The 24,899-nt window shown below is 34.8% G+C and overlaps 1 protein-coding gene across 1 annotated transcript; it reads left to right on the forward strand.

Annotated features, from left to right (window-relative positions):
• Window positions 1–1,020: 1,020 nt before the first annotated feature.
• Window positions 1,021–16,343, forward strand: LOC124630623 (cuticle protein-like). The gene is made up of 8 exons (XM_047164586.1): window positions 1,021–1,107; window positions 2,800–2,976; window positions 6,927–7,023; window positions 7,299–7,423; window positions 11,756–11,902; window positions 12,423–12,519; window positions 13,603–13,845; window positions 15,116–16,343. The coding sequence occupies exons 1-8, from the start codon at window positions 1,096–1,098 to the stop codon at window positions 15,202–15,204; spliced, it is 987 nt and encodes a 328-aa protein (XP_047020542.1). The 5' UTR covers window positions 1,021–1,095; the 3' UTR covers window positions 15,205–16,343.
• The last annotated feature ends 8,556 nt before the right edge of the window (window positions 16,344–24,899 follow it).

Raw genomic sequence — 24,899 nt, forward strand, 5'->3', positions numbered from 1 at the left:
TTACCGACTTAACAATACAATTTCTTCACAGCAGGAAGCTCTCTTATAATGTTAGTATCTGCAGTTGTATTTTTGTACGTAAACTGACGTAAGTGTAGCAGTCATCTATCGTTCCTATTATGTATTATTCAATACTTATCAATCGACGTCGATGTTTATGCTGCTGTCCTGTTCATTAGTACGAGTGATGATTGAGAGGTTAATTTTAAGTCGATGTTGTTTTGTTTGTGGTGAATGTTAGTAGGTGTTTTTATGGCTGAGTAAATACCGGAGCGTTTGATGATTGCATGCAGTGTTGATAACCGCTGGACGTAGTTGAATGTAATGAGATTGTTCACTGACTGATAGGCGTGCAACTATGATATAACTTGTACTTGATGTACGGTGGCGCCTTATTGAGGCTAATTTTAGTCAATGTTTGTTAAGTAGGTATGGTAAAATTAACACAGATAGTTGTCGAGTTATGGTAGTAAGCACCTGTTTATAGGGTATGGCGATCTGAAGATACATTGTTTTAAACGAAGAAAAATATCGAAAAGTTTTTATGTATTTTGTTTACGATAGTTTCATAACCTGAAATGATTCTGAGTATTTATAGAGTTTTACAAAATTGTCTCAGCGAAATTAAGACAACATAATTAAGTGACTCTGCGGAAAATCACTTATTTTGATTAGTCAATGGATTTAATTTCATGAAAGATTATAACTTAATAAAATTGTGATTATAATTACTTTTGATATGGTATTCAAAGAAATTATGATTAACTTGGCACCAAACTTAATTTCTCAATGACATAAACTTTAACTAAAAGCTTTTTTACTCACACGTTTATCAATCAAATATAATCAATAAAACAATTTATATTAGCTATTACTTTAGCTACAGTTTTAATATTATCGCCCCAACGTGCGGCATACCCACCACCCCAGGTACCCACATATAAATCTAGCGAGTAGTTTCACTCACCACATTCGACACTCAGCTTTCGAAACGAGTGTATCATTCGATTTTTTTTTAAGTTTTTAAATCGATTACGAATCGTGTGCTGGTAGTGCCTTAATTAGAAGTAGTGGTGTTAATTTGAAGAATCGAAAATGGCCTTCAAGGTAATATAATTTGCAATAAATAAAAAAAGAAACAATCCTAACACGTGAACAATATTATAGATGTTTTTTTAATGAAACGATATTAAGCTTCATTTTTTATTAATTTTAACGAAAATTATAAAAAATGTAATCAATGATTTACTAACATTCTTCTACTAAATATTTTAGAAGACTGTAATGGCCTTACTACAAAAACTTTAACCCCTGTTTTACACTTGTCTAATAAAATTTTGGCTGCAAAATGAACCGTATGTCAACGTCATAATTTGACATTTTTTTAGACAAGGCATAAACTGACGTTTAAAAGTTTTTGTAGTAAGACGGTTAATGTTTAAAAGACCTTAACTCATTCACATAATATTCCCCTTTTCTATGAAGTCACACGGTGAACTTTTCAGCTAACGCGCGAAAATGTTTGTTTTTACTTCAAAAAGCAATTTGACACTATGCATGTATTTGCATTATCCTAATCTAAAGTCTTCCTTTTACTAAGGTACAGACAGACCGATACTGCTTTATACAATCGTTTGCCAAATCTTTGCATTGATAAGCTCTAAATTCGACTGTTTAAGAGATCAAGCCCTGATTTACGGTTGATTTGATGTTGACTGTTGAAAAACAAAACATAAACAAAAGCTACTTCTCAAAAGGTCATTAATACGATCTTCAAGTGAAAACAAGAGTTATACTTAACATTCCCGAGGCGCAAAAACTTATTCTACGTAACCATCAATGGTATCTTGAAAGTCTATGAGAATATTGGAAAAACTATCCCATTGTTTGATGGGAGATAGATACGTTACGATACATTGTGTTCAAGTTCAAAATAATGGGTAATGACTCTGAAAAACTAATGGATTCTAGATTTGTTTTTGTTTGTTTTGCTTACATAATGGCCATTCTGAAGTAATTCGTAATTAACATCCATTGACTTTAGTCATTGGTGAAATTAATTTAAAAGTGGTGACCCGGTGTTGCATTTAGTCTTATATTAGGCTCTGTACTCTTGACCTCTTGGATTCTATAGAGAAATGCAACAAACCAAGTTTTAATTTCTGAAAACGAGCACATAGAGATCAGTATTCAGTATTTAGGTTATGAAAAAATCCAGTTTTGCAGTTTTCAATGCTATTTATTAAGCGCATATAGAAAACTTACACGTTTATGCAACATTGTATTACCAGCAATTTTCTACAAAATCCAATATCCAAAGAGTGTAAAGTTAAGATAAGTTTAATAACACCCGTGGTTATTTGATTAATCAAGTAGGAAGTCAATTACTTAGACACATTAGATTAAAGATAAAGTGTAACACATGCACGAAGATTCTACAGTTTTTTTTAATATAAAAATCGATAAAATAACCGAATATAAACCATTGAATAGTTAGTTTAATTACTCCCAATTTTAAAATCGAACTCAACCAAAATCTACAAGCCAGATAACTTATCATTAACTTAGCCTTTTCCTAACTTTGTTGTGAGCACCTACCAGTGCTTTAAAAGGAGCGACTGCTATTTGACCTTCTCAAGTTACCTGGACTGCCTGATACTCCTTGGTAAGACTGGTTAGATAATTGGTGATGATAATTTTCCGAAGAGACGCAATAAATAATATATTTCAGTATTTGATAATCAATTAACATGAAAATCCTTCTATTATTTGTAACAAAATATTGTCTACAATTTTCAGTTGGTGATCGTAGCTCTGACCCTAATGGCGTGCACATACGGCAAGGTTTTCTACAACTTACGACCAATCAGGGTGGTTCACTCCGACCTGCAGCCCGCCGCCACTATCGTGCACCAAGAGCCTAAACTCAGCTACGAACACCACCATATCTCGGAAGATGAACACGTTGATTATTATGTAAGTATACATTTTTTGTGATAACTAGCCGTTTTCCATCATTTTCACCCGCGTTCCGTAGGAACTACTGCCCGTACCCGAATAAAGTATAGCCTATGTTCATTGAGATAGTGTAGCTTGCAAACAGTGAATTATTTTTTTAATTGATCAAGTAGTTTCGGAGCCAAATATGTATGAAACATCATGTCAAACAAATAAACAAGCGATCAAATCTTTCCTCTTCAAAATATTAGTGTACATTATGTACTTTCAAAGTTCGGATGCCGTTAACTAACCATGAAGGTAAAGATTACGAGGAATGTGTGATATGGTCATAATAAAGTAATTAAAATTCTTGCACGGAAATTCTTTTGCTTCTAATACATTATAAATATGTACATATTTTGACTTATATTAAATTGGGTATTAAATGGAAGCTATTGAGTAGCTGAAAGTAAATGCACAAAAAACAATTAGGGTTCGAGCACAATTACTATCTCCAACCCCAAGAAAATGGTGATTGGTCAGATACACCAGTATCGGACGGATTTAGAAAATATTTCAATGCAATTTTATTTTCAATTTTTTGTCTAGTCCGAATCATAGTGAACGAATCCAAAAACAACAGAAAAACAGTTAATCACTATTACGAAAACGGTTACAAGTGCACATGCAGTAACCGTTACGTCTAAGTGAATAACAGTTTAATTATAACCACTCAACATCAAATATGGGTAAAAGTAAATAAAAAACGGAACGTAACATTAGTTACAAAACGTTATTATTGGGTATTGCGTAAAATGTATCGATTTATGACTGATACCTATCGTAATCAATTACGCGGTGTCCTGCGTGAGCGACGAACGCGACGCGACGCGACGCTGCGAACGCGACGAACGCGATCAACTCAAAGGAATTCCCTACATGCGGCCTATGTGACAGTCTGCGGCGAGACGCGACGTAACGCGTACTTGTTTTGAGGGCGACCAGACGCGACACCGCGAACTATTCAGAAGCGTTGATTGTTGTGGGACAAAAAAAAACATAAATATTAAAGAAATCGTTTATTAGTACAAACAAGTTGGAAGATTGTTGCTGTCTGTACTTTAAATATGAACTTTCAAGCAAAATTGTAACACAACTTCTCCATGATTTGAGAAGTAATGACCAAAATCACGTAGGACATCTGTCGCGTATAGGATCGCGTCGCATTACGTCGCGTCGTGTTGCGTCGCGTCGCGTCGCGTTCGTCGCTCACGCAGGACACCGCGTTAGTATTACACGAGTAATGTGGATAAGTATAATTCAAACAATAAGTTTGTATTTTGATAATTACGTTACCGGGTTAAAACTTTATATATGACGAAAAAGCATTAAAACATTTGACGTCAATGGGTCTAAGAGTTCTGTAACTCTGATTTCTCGCTCGCGACCCACCAGTGAATCGCCACCCATGGATAAAGGAACCCTAATATAAGGCATGAGAAAAGACATACATTACTTTTTATCCAATTCATCATCCTCCGAGCCTTTTCCCAACCATGTTGGGGTCGGCTTCCAGTCTAACCGGATGCAGCTGAGTACCAGTGCTTTACAAGAAGCGAATGCCTATCTGACCTCCTCAACCCAGTTACCCGGGCAACCCGATACCCCTTGGTTAGACTGGTGTCAGACTTACTGGCTTCTGACTACCCGTAACGACTGCCAAGGATGTTCAATGACAGCCGGGACCTACAGTTTAACGTGCCATCCGAAACACAGTCCATGGTGTCTAAGCTATACTTAGAAAGTACATACAAACTTAGAAAAGTTGCATTGGTACTTGCCTGACCTGGGATCGAACCCGCGCCCTCATACTTGAGAGGTTGGTCCTTTACCCACTAGGCCACCACGACTTCAATTACTTTTTATCCAATTGCGGAAAATTTTTGTGTAACCATGGGTCACAGCATGTAAAATTTGCTTACGATATATATGTGGTTATACTATGCGGTTCCTAAGTGTTATATAACGTAATCCCATACTTAAAGCAATGGTTTATGTTACACACCACAATTTTCTACGCTTTCATTGGTTACTTTGGTTTCCATTCACAGAACCGTTCCATACGAGTTATTATTTTGTTTAATTATTTGAAACGTTTATGTTGTCCTATGTTTTGTTATGTAAATTAAATGGGTACTTTTGTGAACGGTGGGATAAACTAAAGAAATGTATGGAAATTCCTCATGGAAATCGGACAGATTTTAATTAATTTATGATTAAAAAAATGATTATTTCTAGATAACTCGCTAATGAAAATAATAATAAATATTTTTTTTGCTAGTTTCCATATAGCATGAAAGGTAATTGTTAAAAAGTATATAATATAATCACATGTTTAATTAATGTAAATAAAAAGCAATATGTAAATCAATACAAAATTAAGTACCTATAGGCCGAGATATTCTGTGTGATTATAATTAAATTTGCGTAATTTCCCAAGATATAAACACAGATTCGAAGCAGGATCTGAGATGTTGCATAAGACACCGACAAAGGGAAATTCAAGTAGGGAGTTATTAATAAATTAAACTTATAGTTTTATGCCATTAATCACGTACATCCAAGTACATATAACGACAAATATAACTTTATTTTTATACGTTTTCTCTTATGTAAACATTTAATTATTACAACGTAGTATCAAGTTGAAAGAAGAATTCCATCGTACATAAAATGCCAACACGAGTTAACTTACTAATTAACTTTTATAAACGTTACGTAATAAAGTCATAAACTATTACTAAAATTGCCAATAATAACGTTTATTAAGAACTGTAAAACCAATAAACAATAAGAGTAAAAGTTAAACGTAAACCAGCTGTAAACGTCATTCCTAACTTCCTATTTCAATTGCGAACAACAATGCCTTGGAAAGCCAATTCTTATGACAGTATATGTAAAAAAGTCACATAATTATTAGTACTTACGTCTGTGTCTCGAATGAGCAGGAATTGCGACAAGATCGCGTTTCCTGTGCGACGTTCCGCTTGTTGATGAACTGTGCCCGTGCGCAGGTTGGCTGGGCCAATCTAGAACAGAAAAGCGATTTTCAATAACTTCTTGGCATATCTATTGAATAAGTAGTATATATGGTCAAAAAGTAAATTGTAACCGAAAATAGATGCCTTAATGCCAAAATCACTAAGGCTTAAACAGACCCCAGAGTAACATTTCTGTTTTGAAAAGAGTGTCTGTAGAGTTCTTGCTGGTTCTACTCCATAAGACCCACTCCTTGGAACCACTTTTTACCGTGCACTGGACACACACACTTCGGAAGTTTTGTAGAACCTGTAACTGGTTTATTTGAAATAAAACCTTTTACTTTGACATCAACGTAAAATCTATTAGTTTAGAGCAAAGCTTTATTTTTCCATAATAAGCCATCAAACATGTGACTATCTAAATTATGATCTGGTAATTACCTAAACAAAAATGATGATGATCATATATCACATACAACGTTACTAAAAATCCCATAGAAGAAGAAATCGTAACGCCCATAAATTGAGCCCACAATATTCTATCTATAGCACAGTTGCGCACTAACACGTGGTGAGTTCAAACGGTTTCACTAAACTACTCGCATGACACTTCCCAGTTCACTATTTGCATGCGGACGAGATCTGACATTCATGACATAATCCGAAGCCGTGGTAACCTCATTGTGAGGGAAATTGCTTTGACCTGAGTGAATTTGTTGATTGGATGTCATGTTCCTTTGATTTATTATGTATCCGATTTCTTTTGGGTTATGTATTTTTGAATATTTTATATTTGGTCTTTTGTAATAAGGGTCAAACCGTTGACTATGTAATCTCAATTAGACAAACTTTTGATATGTATCGCAATCAATATGAGTCTGGTCTTCTTTGTATCAAGTTCTAAAACTTGTTGATGCTAATTGAATGTATTTATTTTAATTTCAGGCATACCCAAAATACGTCTTCAAATATGGCGTGAATGACTTCCACAGTGGGGACATTAAGACTCACCATGAAAGTCGCGACGGCGACGTTGTCAAAGGTAATTAATTACCTAAACTTTTCTTCTTAGTTACTACTAGTTTAATAATTAGTAGTGACAAAAAATTGATTTTATTCCCATAATCTAATAATTGACTACCGTTGAAGTAACCCTACTGAACTACACTCAACTAAATAATAAGAAAATTACGTGCGTGGTCATATTGATCGATACATCAAGCCATGGCCATATAACAGTATAAACGCAGCCACATTTGATTAAGTAATACCTACTACATCTATTCATATCTAACCATACCCAACTTTCTGTTCCAGGTCAATACACAGTGGTTGAGCCCGACGGCTCCATCCGCACAGTGGACTACACAGCCGACAAGCACAATGGTTTCAACGCCGTGGTCCACAAGACCGCCCCTATTTCACCCCATGAGGCTGCCCATCTTCACCATTAACCCACTACTGATTAAGAGACCTATTGGATACTCCAATTGAATTTCTTTGCAGCCCAAAATAGTTATGATTGAAAATGCTTTTAAAGATTATAATCAATGTTCCTGATGTGACGTTTTATGACCATAATAGTTTCAATAATGAATGATGTGGACTACAGATGAATCTATTATGGTTTTAAGAATTTGCAACGCAGCTTCAGTTCGATTACTAGTTCGTTGAATTTTATTTAGTCCCAGATTTTCTCAATCCGATCAAAAATATTAATTGGAAAGAGAAAACATATTCTAGATCTAGTTCATGTGGCGCGACGATCAAAATATTTTCAATTTAATATTTTGGGCATTTGAATTGCTCTGAAATTCATGTCGGAGTTGTATTCATGCCGTAGTTAAGTAAATTTTGGATACAAAAAATGATTGCGAGTTCAATCGAGGCCAATTTTCGATTTTATATGATTACTGCATTAGATTAAATGTTTATTTAATATTATATTTTGTAGTGTGAAATATTTCTTGAAATTGTTTTACGAAAGGGTGAGTCAAGTGTATCGATCTCTAGTAATTTGATTGTTGAACCCTTCGTTTATTTATTATTATTGTTAAATATTTCTACGAAAAGTACCTGAGTAATTGTAGGTTGATTTTGTACTGTATGTCATAGAATGTCCTTCGTTTGTTATGTATTGTGTATTTACTGTTTTTATTGATGTTAAGTAGCAACTATTTTGTCAATAAAACGACAAATTCTTTACATCGTTTGTTGTTATTTGGAATTGCGGCCGTTCTAAACATCAAACTTCCTTTTTTGAATTCGGTTATTGCCCAGAAATATTTATGGAGTACAATTTGAGTCAATTTTTGTACATTAAATTCCTACTTACACCTACATCTTAGAACAAAGTAAGTAGGTTCTTCTATTTGCTTCTATAATTACAGTACAGTTACAGTTACAGCCTTTTTATCGTCCCACTGCTGGGCACAGGCCTCCTCTCACACGGAGAAGGATTGAGCATTAATCACCACGCTTGCTCGATGCGGGTTGGTGATTTCAGACTAATAGTCCAGGTTTCCTCAAGATGTTTTCCTTCACCTTTTTATCAGCCATTGGTGTCTAAGATATACTTAGAAAGTACATACAAACTTAGAAAAGTTACTTCTATAATTATATTCTTCAAAACAAAAACAAATCCCAAATAGGTACCATTTAACCAGCATACCAAAACCCTATAATTAAAAACCTTAAACTGTAATATTCATATCATTCAAATTCATAATAAATTCTGTTGCGTGGGAACTCCTGAAGGACTTTTATCAATGCCAGAATAAGATACATACCGTAGAACATTATTTGTAAGGAAAAATCGTTTGTTCGTAGTTCTATGTGAATAGGAACAATGAGATATAAAGACGTGCGTGATAACAATGGCGGTACGGCTGTCCCCATAGATTTTAATTTCTCGTAAACAATGCCGTAAATAGATTTAATAGTAACTAAATGTATTTTGTCTAGAGCTATTATATAGTGCTGTATGTTTTTGCATGCCATTAGAATAATATTTTTACATTCTTCAAAAGTTTAAGGGTTTATGATAGTGAAATAAAAGTAGGTTTTTGAAGAGGGAAACTGTGAAAATAGGAGAAGTGGAAAAAAAATATGTGAAAATATAGAGGTTTATTTTTGATTGACTCCTTAAGCCAACTAAAATGTGGAAGTTGCGATTTTTTCTTTAACACCATAATTTTTGACAAGTGTATAATGGATGTCTCTTCGGAAAAAACAGGCATGAACGTACACACACATAAAGCACTGAGAAAAATATTCAGGTGTTATATACCACAGTTTTTTTTAAACTAACGAATAAACTTTAACTCTTTGTTATCTGAATCTTTGTCGAAATTCAGGGTGTTCGTAATTACTTCATTAGCCCTTTGTTGTTAGGCACTTGGGAAAACAAAACAAATGGGCATTATGCTAATCCGATGTTCGTTATCACGACGATAATCAAAAGTTTAATGGCTCATCTATTAGCAGAAGCGTTTAGTTTTACAAATTGTTCTTTTATTTTGCTAGACGCTCTTTACTTATTTACGGCATTGCTTGGGGTTAGGTTTTTTATTAGTAAAATTCATAAAATAACCAACAAAAATGAAATAACTACTTATTAATCCAGTAAATAAATATAGTACCTAATAGACAAATCTCCAAAGAGTAATCCGCAAAAGCAAACTGTAGGCTACAATTTCTTAGGCCCCGAATAGTCTAGATAAGAGTGCAGTTAATCTGTTGATGGCAAAATTAGGAGAAGACTATGTCCAACAATGGAATGTGCTGGTTAGTGATAGTTCCAAAGCAGACAAATCGTTAGTCAAATAAGTTTTATTCACTTCCATTGGTGAAAAGCATGAAAGACAGGGTTGTAGAAATCTTCTTTGTATTTTGTATTTCTACCAATCACCAAGCGAATCAAATGCGAAGGTTTACACTCGATGAAAGGACTGTCCTATTGTTCCGACAAGGAACTTGAGGAAGTGTCAACCTTTGGATAGTAGAAGGTGATAATCCAAGTCTACTTACAAACAACGACGGAGATTGGTCACAGTCTACCATTCTTTGTTTGGGTTTGTATGATTAGTTACGGTGTTTGTTGTAGGAAAATATTTGCTGTGTATCGGAAGAAGTGATTTTGCGATGTTCCTAATATAGATATCGTGACCAATGTTACAAAAAGTTGGGAGTATATTGTTGGTTCATTTGTTAGGTGTACTAGTAACTGGTACACGTGCTTCACAAAGAGCGGTAACGAAACTGTGGGAAGCCTTAGAGTAAAACCTGTTAGAGCTACAGAATTGTTTGGCAGCGTTACCGAGGCCCTGGTACACAACGGGCTCCAGAGGGCACAGATGGGATTTGGTCCGTTAGAAATTGATCACTTCTGCTGCACCCACAGCTAGCGGAGTTCTTATGATTCGTCACATGTTCTCCATCTCAAAAATAGGATTACTAATAAAATAAAAATGATAATGACTTTTAAAATCCAAAATTGTGTTTTCTTCTTTATTTTATTCTTAACTAGGTACATGGATATGGAGTTCAGAGAGTTGAGGGTATAAATAGTTATTTTTAGGATACATTATTGCAATGAAGGCATAAAATACAGCCAGTGGAAAAATGTACTCACTCCAACCGATTTCAGCAGACAAAATACACAACACCTTACATAGAAATACACAGTTTCACACGAGATCAATAACCAAGGCTTACTTAGCTTCGCACCTTATCTTCATCACGTATGCACAACTTATGCTTATAACCAGTATTTATCTTCATATAACGCTCATAGTTCCCACACTAATCAGGGGAACACCATAACAATATTGCGAGAAACATAAACTGCTGTGACCGAAGTTGTAACAAGTTCTGTATTTTGAAAATACAATTTATTTAAAAACTTAAGTACACAGTTAGGCTTACGAGTGATACTATATTTGCTGTTAGTCATTTGTTTTTGAAACTTGCCTTTATTGTATGACCAAAGAGGCTGTATTGTACCTGTCGCATAGCCTCGTTTATAGTAGTTTCATGTTAATTTAGTTACCATATTCAGAGTTTCTGTTGTGGTTCAGTAAGTATCTACTTAATTCAGGGACAAGAATTAAGTTCAAGTCGAAAGAGATATTATTAAAAAATTGCTCTGCTAAAAATAATTGATAGTATTGTAACATCTAGTAATGATTCAAATAAATAATAGTTTGTTCATGTGGTTACTCAAACAATTTAAGCAAATGATGTAAAATTACAATTTCAATACTTCTAAATGCAATTTGGAAGAACAATACGTGAGTATGCATAATTATTTTCTGGAAATGTAATCGCAAACGTGTAGTTGCATCTTATGAATAAAATACTCAATTAAATTATCAACTGTGGAAATCGTTGGAATTCAAAAATATAAGATATATGAAAATATATGAGAGCTACAAAAAGATTAAATATTGATAGCTATAAATCTCAGAATTACAGTCGGCGACGTAATTGAACCCAATAAACGCACAGCTTACGAAAATATCTTAAACAAACAAAACTCAACAAGAAGTCTGTTCTCGTTTAGCAATCTAAACTACACGAGCCCTATTGTGGCGTGCGAAAATTTTCTCAATTAACCGCCGCGAAACGTTGGAGGAAACTTCATTTTCCGAAGGCTTTCGGCAGTAAGGAACGCGTACCAAGGCTGGCACTCAAATAAGGCCACATATAAATGCTTGCGGACCCACCATTGTGGTATTCAAGGAGTAGACGTTGATGAAGACGGTTGTTCCTAGTGTTTGTTCATTTGTTCAGTATCAGTGTTTGGTAAAATGTGTCGTTGTTTGTGCTTGATTTTGGCGGTATGCGTAGGAGTGTCGGTGGCTGCGCCGAAAATTCCGGCGTCGGGGCGCGTGTATATTGGCCCTGGTTATGATTATTATGTGAGTTTTTTTTTACTTTTGGTAATATTCATTTAAGCAAATATGATGGTTTGGAAGTTTCTGACTAAGTTGTACTTACCAACTAGCTAGCTTCCAAAAATAATTATTAATTGTTTATTGAAGAATGCTTGTGCTATTTTTATCTGTGGCAGCTATGTAATTAATAAGGAATAAAACGTATGCTTTTTAATCCATCTTGTATTTACCCCATAGATATTTACCTACTTACCTTTATGTAATGCAGACGGATAGAACTATCTTTTAGAGTCATATATGCCTAGCTCTTTCCCAACTATGTTGGGGTCGGCTTCCAGTCTAACCGGATGCAGCTGATACCAGTGCTTTACAAGGAGTGACTGCCCTATCTGACCTCCTCAACCCAGTTACCCGGGCATCCCAATACCTCTTGTTAAGACTGAAGTATTGGCGTATTGGTTTGCCACTATCAAATATTCGAATATATATTTTTTCATGTTTCGCATGTTTAACAACGCCTGAAAGCAATGACTTTATTCTTCAGGATACGCCAAGATATGCTTTCAACTACGGCGTAGCAGATCATACGACGGGCGACGTGAAATCACAACATGAAACCAGAGACGGGGATGTGGTTAAAGGTACGGATATTATTACCCTTTCCTATTCCATATTAACGTACGCTATTGTGTCTTGTTTATTTGGTATTGTTTATTTTCCTGCCATTTATAAGCTATGTTTGTTTATTTATATGTATAGTAGGTAGGTCAGCACCAATAGCTAAACAATTCTAGGTGTTTGATGTCTTTCAGATTTCCAGTGTTTACTCGTATTCTACCTACTACAAGTAGTTATCCCATGTTTAGCTCAAATATTGGACAAAAGTTCATCTTTAGAATTGAAGTTTGCCTGAACTATTTCCCATGATAATGCTACAAGCTTTATCGATCATATTAGAACAATTGAAAACCGATAACGGTACCACGGAAGAAATAAACGACTGTTATCATACAACCTCATTATCGCAGATATATATTCAACGAACAGTCCCATACTCACTATGCATTGTGTGCAACCCTTTTCGGTAGTATAGTACGTAGATCATGTCCATACAATGCAACAAATAACAGCTGATAAATCTCCATGATGCATTGTTCTCAAATCTATGACACCATTAACGATACGTTGGCACATTCAACCATGTGAAGTCCACAAAAACAAGTGAAAAACGATATTTTCTCAAGCGATTTCCAAATTCGCATCTTTGTTTTGAGGTTAATGACCTCCAGTTGATATAAGGCGGTGTATTATAGTGTAATTGATATAATTGTCGTTTAGCTTACGCTTTCGTTAATAACTGTTAGATGTTGCGATACTGACATGAGAATGGCTCTTTGATGATACTCATTAGCGAGTAACTCATTACAAGCTTGTTTAGATCGCTGTTTGCGCATCTCAGTTTATTTTTTAGTATCGCAGAGGAAAAAGAGAACGTATTGATTAAGAAAAACATTAAGAGTATGAGCTTTAGAAACTGAGGTTCCACACAATTTAATTAAATACCAAAGTTTTTCGTCTACATCAGCTTCCGTAAAAGTTATATTTATGAATTTTCAATGTACTTACCTCAAATAAATGGATTAACCTGGTCATTCTAAACAAAATGATTCATATTTTATACAAATCCCAAATTCAATCCTAAACTTATTATCACTATTTTCCAGGGCAATATTCACTAGTAGAACCCGACGGTTCAATCCGCACCGTGGACTACACAGCGGACCCGGTCCATGGTTTCAACGCGGTGGTCTCCAAGACCGGACCGAACTTCCATGCGGCCCCTGCACCACCCCGGCAGCAGATACAGCCGGTTTACTACCCGAAGCCTGTACCAGTGCCCGTTGAAGTTCCTGTTGAAGTGCCTGAGTACTATGCTCAGCCGATATACCCTTCGGCTGCACCATTTTGTAAGTTCATTTTTGTGTTATATGGTTGCTACAAAGGTCATCGAAATCAAGTATTCTTCATTGAAAATAGGTTGATCAATAGCACTCTTAAACGTCAACAAAAGGGACTTCAAGCTCTAACATTTCTTACGTACTTTTGCTGGGAAGAAGTGGTACAACAAGCTCCCCAGAAGCTCCCCAGGGGAGCTTGTTGTACGAAGTTGATTAAAGATTTTCTTTGGAAAAAAATTTAAGTTGAATATATGCATCTGTGATTACTTATACTTCTGTACCAGATACAATTTGCGTAGCAGTCGATCTTCAGGATTCGCTGACCTTACCAATTATGCTGGTAACATAACAATGGCATGTCACCACGATTTTGCACTGATATAATAAAGCACCACCATCCAAATTGAGGATAACACACATGTGTCACTTGTCAGTTCTCAGGAAGTAGATATGCCAAAGAACAACCTTCACACGTTTGCCCAATAATTAACAATAACTCATTATATTTGCAAATGCAATCATTAATGGCATTTCAATGGGTCATTGTGATTGATAACGATCGTAGATCACATCGATTTACTCTTTATGTTTGCCGGTCTATAGTATTAACATATCAAATAAAAAATATCGCAGTGCTTCTAAGTACCGGATACGTACAAACGCACAAGTTGCTATTATGTCTAATTAGTACCAGTACACGATATGTAATCGCATTGTGCGGTAGTCTATTGTGTGATAAAGAAAAAAAACTTTTGTTTGAATGCAGTCCTTTACTTTATATGGATTGCGTCAAACTGCAGACAATCACCTCTGAATAGTTGAGAACTATGAATTATTGTAGTTTTTTACAAATTAATTGTTAATTGAACAGCTCACTAAAAATAAGTTACTGTAATATAAAATCTGATACGCGGGTCTTGTTTAACGGCTTCCCAAAAAGAAGGAAGTCGTTTTTAAAGGAAATCATCATTTGATGATTTCCCACTGCGGGTTAGTAGAGTGAGGGGGTGTCCGACTCGAAAACACATCATGTTTCTTCTCAAGTCCTTTGTGTACCAGGGTCGCGGTAACTCTCGAACAATCCCGCAGCCCCGGCAGGCCTTGGCCCTGGTGAGCCCCCCACTCGGAAGAAGGGTGTCCTCCAATTGACCGCAAATATTTTTTTACCGTCCCACTTTTGGGCACAGGCCTCCTTTCACTAGAAAATGAAAGACTTTTCTAAATCCATATTTTTTATTACTTGTACTGTATTTCAATCAAATTCTCCGTTTTGTTTCAGTATTCTCCAAAGCAGGAGAGCCACAGTTTGACTACGGTGGATTTGAATTTGACGGACCTTACCCTCAACCGCATAATTTGATAATTTAGAGTTCAATGTATTTATTTATTTTTAGTCTAAATAATTTTAGATGTAAGAAAATGTATTGTTAGTGCCACAGATTCATTTCCATGAGAATTTAGTTTAATAATGGCCAGTATTAGTGAGTCAAGTTGGATTAGGAGCGAAAAAATGCATATTTTAATTATTTAAAATTAATTTTTCGAAACGTATATCTGTGTATATTCGTCATTATTTTGTCGTCACTTAAGTTATTATTTTTTCTTAAGAAGAATTTGAACCGATTACTGACTTGAGATGTATATTGTATATTAGTTATGATATGTAGGTCTTATCTTGTAGATAAAAAGTAAAACAGTTGTAAATAAATAAATTCATGAACCCTGTATGCATTTGTGATAGATAAAGTTGGCCAATAGTTCCTGAAATTGTAATATTAATACCTACCTAAACTCATGATATTCCTCTGCAAAGTGCAAAAGCACGTTATGCTAAAAAAATAAGTAAACTCATTTTGACCAATAGACCAGCCAAACAATATGCACTGTCATTAAGCGTGGCAATGCAGCCAGCCTTTTGGGCACGATCACCGTTTTGAGTTTTGTTTTTGGGACTTATTAAAAGATTCTTCCGTTACCTATTTTATTTTCCTCAAAATCTGTACATTATATTTTAAAATAAACTAAATCTATATTTACACAAAATAAAAGATTAAATAAAGTTATAAATTAATTTTATGCTCCGAGATAGACGGCGACGATTGCCAAAGATTTTCCTCTATGTATTTCCAAACCTGTGCCCCTGCATTCAATATCGAGGCATTACTTAAGTCGCCTTTTCCAGTGTAGACTTTTACTAGGCACTATTATTTTCAGCTTAACTAACTAACGCCTATCAGATTATGTAAGCAATGTTTATAGAATAAAGTGCTATGTGAAAACTACAAGGCGTTGAGATATTAATTTGGCTTTTTTTTTATTTATATAGTGGTTATAAGTGAAGTACCTTGTGGCTCTTAACTAGGTTTTTTTAACAGATTCGAAGTACTAAGATTTGTGGTAACTAACAGTTGACACATGACAGGACCCAGTATGTTCAGTGGGGAATGATGATTTTTTAACATTGTCTTGAATCACTCATGTTATGAATATGAATATACAACAGAGTATTCTTTTGTTTTATTGTAGACCGGCTAAGAGAGTGCAATGTACAGTAAACGACATCTTCATTAAAATTATAATGATTATAAAAATAATTTAATAAAAAAAGAAAACCTTTTGATTACACAAAATTAATTATATATTTTTTAGTGGATGCAGGTTTTCCGGATTAACGCCATGACATAGAAGGCTGATTCACTCATTTGGAAAAACATAATGTTTACAAATAAATTAAACTTAATAAAGGTATCGCATTAAACATAATACCAATCAAATAGGAAGAGATAAGCACGATTTAATTTAGTGTTATGCTAAGAATTTAGGTTTCAAGAACGAATCGTGACAGTCGAGCAAAGGATCCGGTATGCGATCACAATGTCGTCTTCATTTTTATGGCTGTACACTGCAGTGCATTTATACTGGGCCACTGGGAATAATGTCTGATGCCCTAGTAATTTTAAGAATTAAATTATATTTTTGGGTGGAAGTTGTGACAAAAAACTGTAGGTTACTTTGCTTACTGACTACTTTGAGCGAAAAAATCTTTTGCCAAATTCTTATTTTATTAGATTTTTCAGGATTTTTATCGCGATAAAAATGTATGACAAAAAATATTGAAAAACTATAGAAACACACAAATACCCGTAGTTTATGATTAACAATTTTGTTGTTGAATATACCATTCAATTTTTTAAACAAAACCACCGAGAATAGCTTCCGGGATCCAACGATACTTTTTTTTGATTATTAAATGGGATCCAACGCTACAAATGTTAAAATGTCAAAAATCTAAAAGTGGGAGCCAACGAGAATGACTCAAAACTGACGCGTTAAGACAATGAGACCTCATGAATATTATTAAAATCTCGTCTGACGGCTGCTGTCGACAAAAATCTATAAAACAATATAGCTTGATTGATTGAGTGAGTGACAGATGAAACGCCTAAACCGGTTGAAATTGAAATTGAATATTGAAATGGGTATGATTTCCTTGAGTACACAGGAGATGTCTCTAATGAATAAAATATTTCTGAAATGAACTTGACACTGGACATCACATTCCTTTTTTATCTTGATTCTATAGATAAACAAATTAATTAAAAGGTAAAAAAATACCTAATATTGTGCGTGCAGTACCTAATCAACTCAACTCATAGCTCAATCCGACAAATAAATTGAGGAGACACGTGTATTAAAATAAATTATGCAATTCTAATCACGCAATTATTATCTTTTTATTTGTAGGCAGTTTTAACGAATTATAGAGGTTTCGGAAGATTTATATGTAAAGATGGCCTTTTGGTTTCCTTAATTAATTCAGATTTATGAGTTCACTATGGAAAAAACAAAGTTACTTAATTTTTGAATATTCATAATTGTAACTACTTTGCTAATCTAGGAGGGCACTATTATTATTAAGTCTGATATTAATTAGTTTTAGAAATGTGAGCTAAACATCTTTTTTGTGGATGAATGATTTTTCACCGCATGAATTGAAATCATTACATCACATTCAAAACAAAAGTTTATTGAATAGCAATTTTTCCATTGTTTCACTAAAAATAGGAAAATTATGACCAAACATACATAGGCAAAACTATGATCTTTTGTATTTTAATATGACAATAACTAAATTACATCATCAAGTTGCTGCGAACTAACAAATTTTACGTGTACTTACATTTTGTACATTTTACATGTCATACATGTGATTAACGCTCAATCCTTCTCCGTGTGAGAGGAGGCCTGTGCCCAGCAGTGGGACGATAAAAAAGGCTGTAACAGTAACAGTACATGTCATAAAGTTACCAGAATTTAATGCAAGTAAGTGTACATTAGTATGAATAATCGATTCAATACAATAAGTTCACGATCTGTAAGCTCAATGGTGCGAGTATAAAGTGCGATAATCATCTCACTAGCTTTGAATCACAATGAATACAGTTACCGATCTAAGTCTTAACTTATTTTATTGCGTTTAATACTTGGTTGTCGGTAGGTAAATTGTTTTATTTATAAGATTAAAGCTGGATTTACTTTTATCGATGAATTAATCGTTATCTAGGTATGTTTTAGACAGCCGTTACAAAGGCTTATGGTATCATTTTATATATGAGGATCAGGACAAAATCTTTAATTTTTTCACTGAAACTCTCGATTACTTTACGGAAAAAGATCTATCTTTCCCTGATTGACTGTTAATTGTTAAACGTATAATGTAGATAAGGATAGGTGTATCATATTTATTTTAAATTGGTTACTTATAAGTAACGTAGGAAAAGCAGGTTATTATGTTTGTTAGACTACTTTGGGTTCAATGCTACTTAGCCCAGCTTCCACGGAATACTTCCGAATAAGTTATTTTAAAATAGCCAATCTGCATATGTTAGGTTTTTGCCGACGCTGCAATACCTACTTCATGCAACCAGCTTACGGATTTGCCTAGGGTTTTCCCATACAAACGTGAAGCATATTAGGTACCTACTTACTTCAATAGCTGTAGTACAGGAAAAATCCGCTTCAAAATAAAAATAATACATTATTGTAGCAATTACGTAATCAGAAAAGATTACTTAGCTTAACATTTCACCTTACCAAATTCTCTCTCATGATTAGACACGAAAGGTTATAAATAATGGCATGCATTCTCTTTAGTGAGATATGGTACCTCCTCCTCTCATTTACACTGTCGGTCAAAATAATTACGTCACACACGCTTCGTATATTCTGTAAGAACCAGCCTTTTTAAACCGCACTAGCCGATTTCCCGTGGTTTCACCCGCGTCTCGCTCGAAAAACTGCCCGTGCCAGGATAAAATATAGCCTATGTTACTCGGGAAGAGTGTAGCTTTCCAATAGTGAAAGAATTTATCAAATCGGTTCCGTAGTATCGGAGATTTTCGGATTCAAACAAGCAAACAAACAAAAAATGTATCCTCTTTATTGTAATATACTTATTTGTATAGAGTAGAGATTATTTTGTGAGTCAGATTAAAAAGTATGAGAACAGCAAGACCTTTTATTGCTTTGACATCCATTGATTCGAGTGCAATCTCGCTAATCGGTTAGTCATAACAATTTATCTATATCGATGCTACTCGATTATTCGATTGCGATTCGATTGAATTCCATCGATAGACCGCTACCTTATATTTGAATGTTGCGATAGTTTTTTTAATTTGTTTGTTGCAAAATTATCGAGATGTTTGCTTGCGTTATCTTGACATTATTCGTGGGAATTTGTTGATTCGAAACATTTTATTGGCCCAGTATTGGAGTTACTCAAAATGTTCGTAGCTAATGTGATTTTTAGATTTTTATTTATGTTGATTGATTGATCGATTGCTTGTTTTTACGAAATTGAAAGATTTATACTTGCTGTAGTAAGCTTTAGGCAATGTAATATTAATCTATACTTTTTACTTGTAATATTATTCAGCGGAAAAAAAAATCATTACATTATATCATGTTTATATGCATTGAATTGAGTCCAAAACTAGTGAACCAATTTGAAGTCACTATTGGGAAGATACATTAAGTGACATGTGAAACAAGGAAGGGAAAGATGTTCCCCCGAATAATATGAATGTGTAGACACTAAAACTAGCTGCTGGAGTCGCGCCATAACGCCAACTTTAAGGCGTTCGTGGTGCGAGTGCCGACGTGTTTCCTGCACCTCGTGTTGGACGAAAACTTCTGGCCACAGGACGTGGTGTTCCGTCGCTTCCGCGGACAAGTGCCACAGGACCGCACAGTGACTTAGTGCATAAGTGAAGTGCTACTAACATAGTTTTAAGTTTTTATTTACTAACAATTTTGTATATCATATTATGTATGCTAGTTTTAAGGTATTTATCTATGGGCCTTTGATGCCTGAGAATAAAGATGATTTGATTTTGATTTGACTAAAAGATGTTATGTGCAATTGCATATACAAAAAGTATGGTGTTTAGATCATCAGTTCAGCTACTTTCAAAATAGAATGATATAGTTGTAAAACTGATTACCTGTTATTATTGTCTCCACCATAATCTGCGGTATGTCCTAAAGGTAACATTATAACTTAATCAAACACACGTAACTTGAAGACGCTTCCTCTCTCTCTTTTACTTCCTAGTCGGACATTATTAAAGTACTGAGTGTAGTTGATGCTACGCTTTGCTATCAATAATAATTTTAAAAAAGCTGATCGTAGTAATAAATCAACTAGGTATACAAGTAATATTTTGCCTCGGAAAGCGTATTTGTTTATATTCAACTAAAAGAAAGATTATTTTAGTTTAAGTATCATATCTTTATCACCAATGATTTCGAAGCTCCGCTAAAATATATAAATTTGAAAAATGCACTTACATAGTTTTTATTATTACTAAGAAACAAGTAAACGTATCTGACACGAAATTTTTGCAATAGTACCTAATACAAATTCAGTTACCTACCACATTACCTACACAGGTATGCATCCAGCTTGACCTAGACCTAAGAATTTAAACTTTAAACAATAGGTAGGCTTTCTGAAGCCTGTGCCCATTAAACGGTAGAACATTGATGTTAACAATACACAGTGAATCAAACAGGTATCCATTATATTCAGCAACCGTATTAAACAAAATGCCGCGGGCTTCGCAATGATTTATGCAACCACTAGAAGCCCACTGTGGCTTCACAAGCGAATATTTAAAATGACATAGTCTTTACTGTAAGACTTGTCTATTCCATCGACCGTCTGCCCGTCTGCCGATATGGCCGTCTAATTTCTACTTCATGTTCATCATCAGCCTTTTTTATTGTCCCACTGCTGGACACAGGCCCTCTCACTCAGAGCAGGATTAAGCGTTAATGCAAGTTGGTTAAGCACAATGCGAGTTGGAGATTAACTATATCTCATGTTACTTAATGGTGGTAGACATTACTTTTCTGATGGATGACTTCGATGCGACTTGGTAAGGGCCAACCCAAGACCGGTATGGATGGCGATCGGACTGGAGGAAGCCTAAATATGCATATTTTTTTGTGAGTAAACATACTGATACAGTCCAGGTATTGTCATTTAGTTTGACAATATAGTCCAATGATCGCACAGCGTTGACTACATGCACTTCCTAAGATAATCCAGATAGTAATTATAGTACAGCCCAAGTTTACCGAGCCAATTACGATGATACCGATCGATCAAACGTGCCTTCTAACAATTACTCTTTGTTGGAGATCTGAAGGGGCATTATTTCCCGGTGAAGGTACAACGGCCCTTGTTTTAAGAAGTGATTCATTGTTATAAAACGGATATTGCTTGATATTTTGTTCCAATTTTGGTAAGGCTTATGGTGAAGGCGATTTTGTATCCGTCTAAATATGGTTTAAAGATCAGAAAACTATTATTTCATACTTAGTGGTTGCAGAGCACTGATACTGACCGGCTCATCAACTCATGTTCTTTCGCTTTCCAGCCTTACTGGCATAAGTGGCTGTTGCATAAGATTTTAATTATTGAAACTTAAAAATAACTTAGGAGTCAGAGGGAAAAAAGTTCAAGTGTTTTTTTATTAGGAGCGGTTTCATAAAAATATTTTTGAGCATCCAGTATGTAGTCCGTATGTTTTAAGCTCCTTTCATAATAACCTGAATTTCTGTTTTGATTGATGCGTCAACAAAATTATTATAAGTAATACAGTAAGTGACTTATTAACCCGAATGATCGGCTTAAAATATTGCCCATACCAGAAGTATACCTACTAAAAATTATTCATATTGCATCTCATAGACCAATAAGATTATATTATAATCCTTGATTTCATAGTAGATAGTGGTTCAAGCGACATTAGATACGGTTAAGAAATCATATTACAGAATTTCGTAATTCATAATTTCGCCAATATTATGTTGGGCTACTGATATTTAAGTTCTTACAAGTGGTTTGCCTCCTTAACATGAAATGCTAGTGTAATGTCAGGATGTGCTATGTCATTCAATAATTATGATTTATAATGATATGTTAGGTTTCATATTTTATTGCTGTAATTGAAATCATAGTCACATAATGTTAATAGTAATAGTAACACAATGTAATTTATGTCAGTCTTTAGAGCATTCGCGGCAAATCCGGTGGACCAATTTAAATTAATTTCAAAATACCATTAGGTAGGTAGTCTGAAATCGCCAACCCGCATTGAGCAAGCGTGGCGATTAATGCTCAATCCTTCTCCGTGTGAGAGGAGACCTGTGCCCAGCAGTGGGACGATAAAAAGGCTGTAACACAGAACACACACAGCATTAGGTAAGTGACATGTCTAAAAGTTTATGAAGATAAAAATACAAGGCATGTTTAACTTGATTCAAAAATCCAAAATCTCAAGCTGTTCTGAACTCATAAACATTCCAAACAACCACCGACTGTCATTCACGGAAAACATACGGCGTTTCGAAAGGGGACAAATACATTCGTCGCCGCAAGTATTGGCGCGCTGATATTTAAATGACACAAGTTTACATTGGTCCGATAAGCTGAGTCGGCCTTGACTTTTAAAGACTGCTCCCCAACGCTTCCGAAAACGACAATGATAGACTTATATTATGACATGCGACGGTCCAGCTGACTGTACCAACAGCCGATCCCAATATTCTATCTATCTTTAGATTTGCTGACTAGAGATAGAATTTTGACATGAGCACTTTTTTATTTATTTACTCGCTTCCACCCGCGGCTTCGCCCGCTTGTAGTTCAGTTATATGGCGTTTCCAAGAGAATTCTTCAAAAGTCCGGGATAAAAACTATTTTATGATCATTCTCAAGGTCAACTCTATCTCTGTAGCAAATTTCCTTAAAATCAGTTCAGTGGTTTAGACGTGAAAGCGTGACAGACAGACAGACAGAGTTACTTTCGCATTTAAAATATTTAGTAGGGATGTTAAATTCCTATCTCTAGTTAAGACATGAAGAGATAGATAGGAAATTGGGAGCAGCCTTAAGTTAATAGCTGAAACGAGTAGTTGGGAAATGCGGCCTTTAGTGTCGAAACTATTTGGAGCAACTTGTTTTGTGTCCTTCAGTAGTCGATTGTTATCTTCGGTCACTTCTTCGTTGTCAGATTTGAGTTGACTTTCATGTTGTTTATGAATCTCTTCGATTTTGGACAGATCTTTTAGCTTGGCATTGGACATTTCCCAATGGTAGAAAATATCATCTGTTCCAAAAGCATAAGAAGGTTTTGAAAACACTCGTTGTTATGACGAAAAGCACCTCACCCGCAGAGTTTTGGTAGTTTTCACTCACAAAAAAGAAAAACATTATTAAGACCCTTCGCTACAAAAAAAAAAAAAAATCTAAAAAAAATTTGAGATTGAGCTTCAGAAAACTTCCATAAGTTGTACCTAACTGACCCGGACATACCCAGATAAATATTATTTCCCTCGTATTGAACTTAAAGCTTCAAAAAAGGAAAAACTCTGTTAATCGTGTTCGTGGTATTAATTTGATCATATACCTATACCAAGCAGTATTTAATTCATGAATAAGGTTTTAAATACAATAATAGGATGTGAATAAGGATCTCATACGTGTACGAGTGTTGCCATTTAAAGTTTTATAATCACTTTAATCAATAGATGCCTACACAATATGGCGCCATTGTTGTATAGAGATACCCGTTCAAGTCCGGCTGTGGTATTTTTTCAGCGGATGTTCTTACATTTTTGGGCTGTGACAAATATTATGAATCATAAAGAGTTGTGTGGTTTTGAAGAGGGAGGTGAATCTTGACAGTTGCAAATTATTTAGCTTTATGAAGATCAAACAAAGCCAAGGCTCGTTCACCAGTGGACGGCAACTGTCTGTTACGATGATTATGAAACAAGACTATGGCTGCCTACCATTTGATTGAAAAGTCAATACAGTGAAATTAATGGTGAGTTTGCACCATTTACCTATAACCATAAAGCAGCAAAAATGTAATCGCCGATTAAACCAATGGGCGGCAATTTTATAGCGGGTTATGGTTTGGGTAACGTTATGTTTAAATCGTGCAATACACCCTAAGCCTCATCATGGAGTTTGTTGCTAATTCAAACTTTTAGATTACGTAAGGTTTCACACAGTTCGTGCCATAATTTTAATTTCTGTGGCGCTTTTTTTATTTACTTAATATTTTATGTAAATTATTCAAAATAAAGAATATCAATTTTGCAATCTCAATATTTTGATTTTGATATTTATGCCAACTATTGCAAAAAAAAAACAATCTAATTTAAACATACAAACAACTTTCATCAAATTAACAAAGGTTATTGAAGACCTTTCATAATGGCAAAGTTAAACGATGATAACCCGTATATATTTGAATTATTTAATAGAAACTTATTATATCTATACTAATATTATAAAACTGAAGAGTTTGTTTGTTTGCTTGAACGCGCTAATCTCAGGAACTACTGGTCCGATTTGAAGAATTTGGTCCTTTCAATGTTAGATAGCCCATTTACCGAGGAAGGCTATTGGCTATATATTATCACGTTAAGACGAAAAGGAGCGGAGCACCAATGAAGAATGTTTCAAAATCGGGGTATATTTT

This window comes from Helicoverpa zea, chromosome 5 (genome assembly GCF_022581195.2).
Source record: "Helicoverpa zea isolate HzStark_Cry1AcR chromosome 5, ilHelZeax1.1, whole genome shotgun sequence".
Taxonomy (NCBI): Eukaryota; Metazoa; Arthropoda; class Insecta; order Lepidoptera; family Noctuidae; genus Helicoverpa; species Helicoverpa zea.

What these genes read in the sequence shown, in the direction of transcription:
- LOC124630623 (XM_047164586.1), top strand. An exon ending in ATGAACACGTTGATTATTAT is followed by an intron (nt 2,977 to 6,926) that starts GTAAGTATACAT and finishes TTTTAATTTCAG; the next exon opens with GCATACCCAAAATACGTCTT. An exon ending in CGACGGCGACGTTGTCAAAG is followed by an intron (nt 7,024 to 7,298) that starts GTAATTAATTAC and finishes TTTCTGTTCCAG; the next exon opens with GTCAATACACAGTGGTTGAG.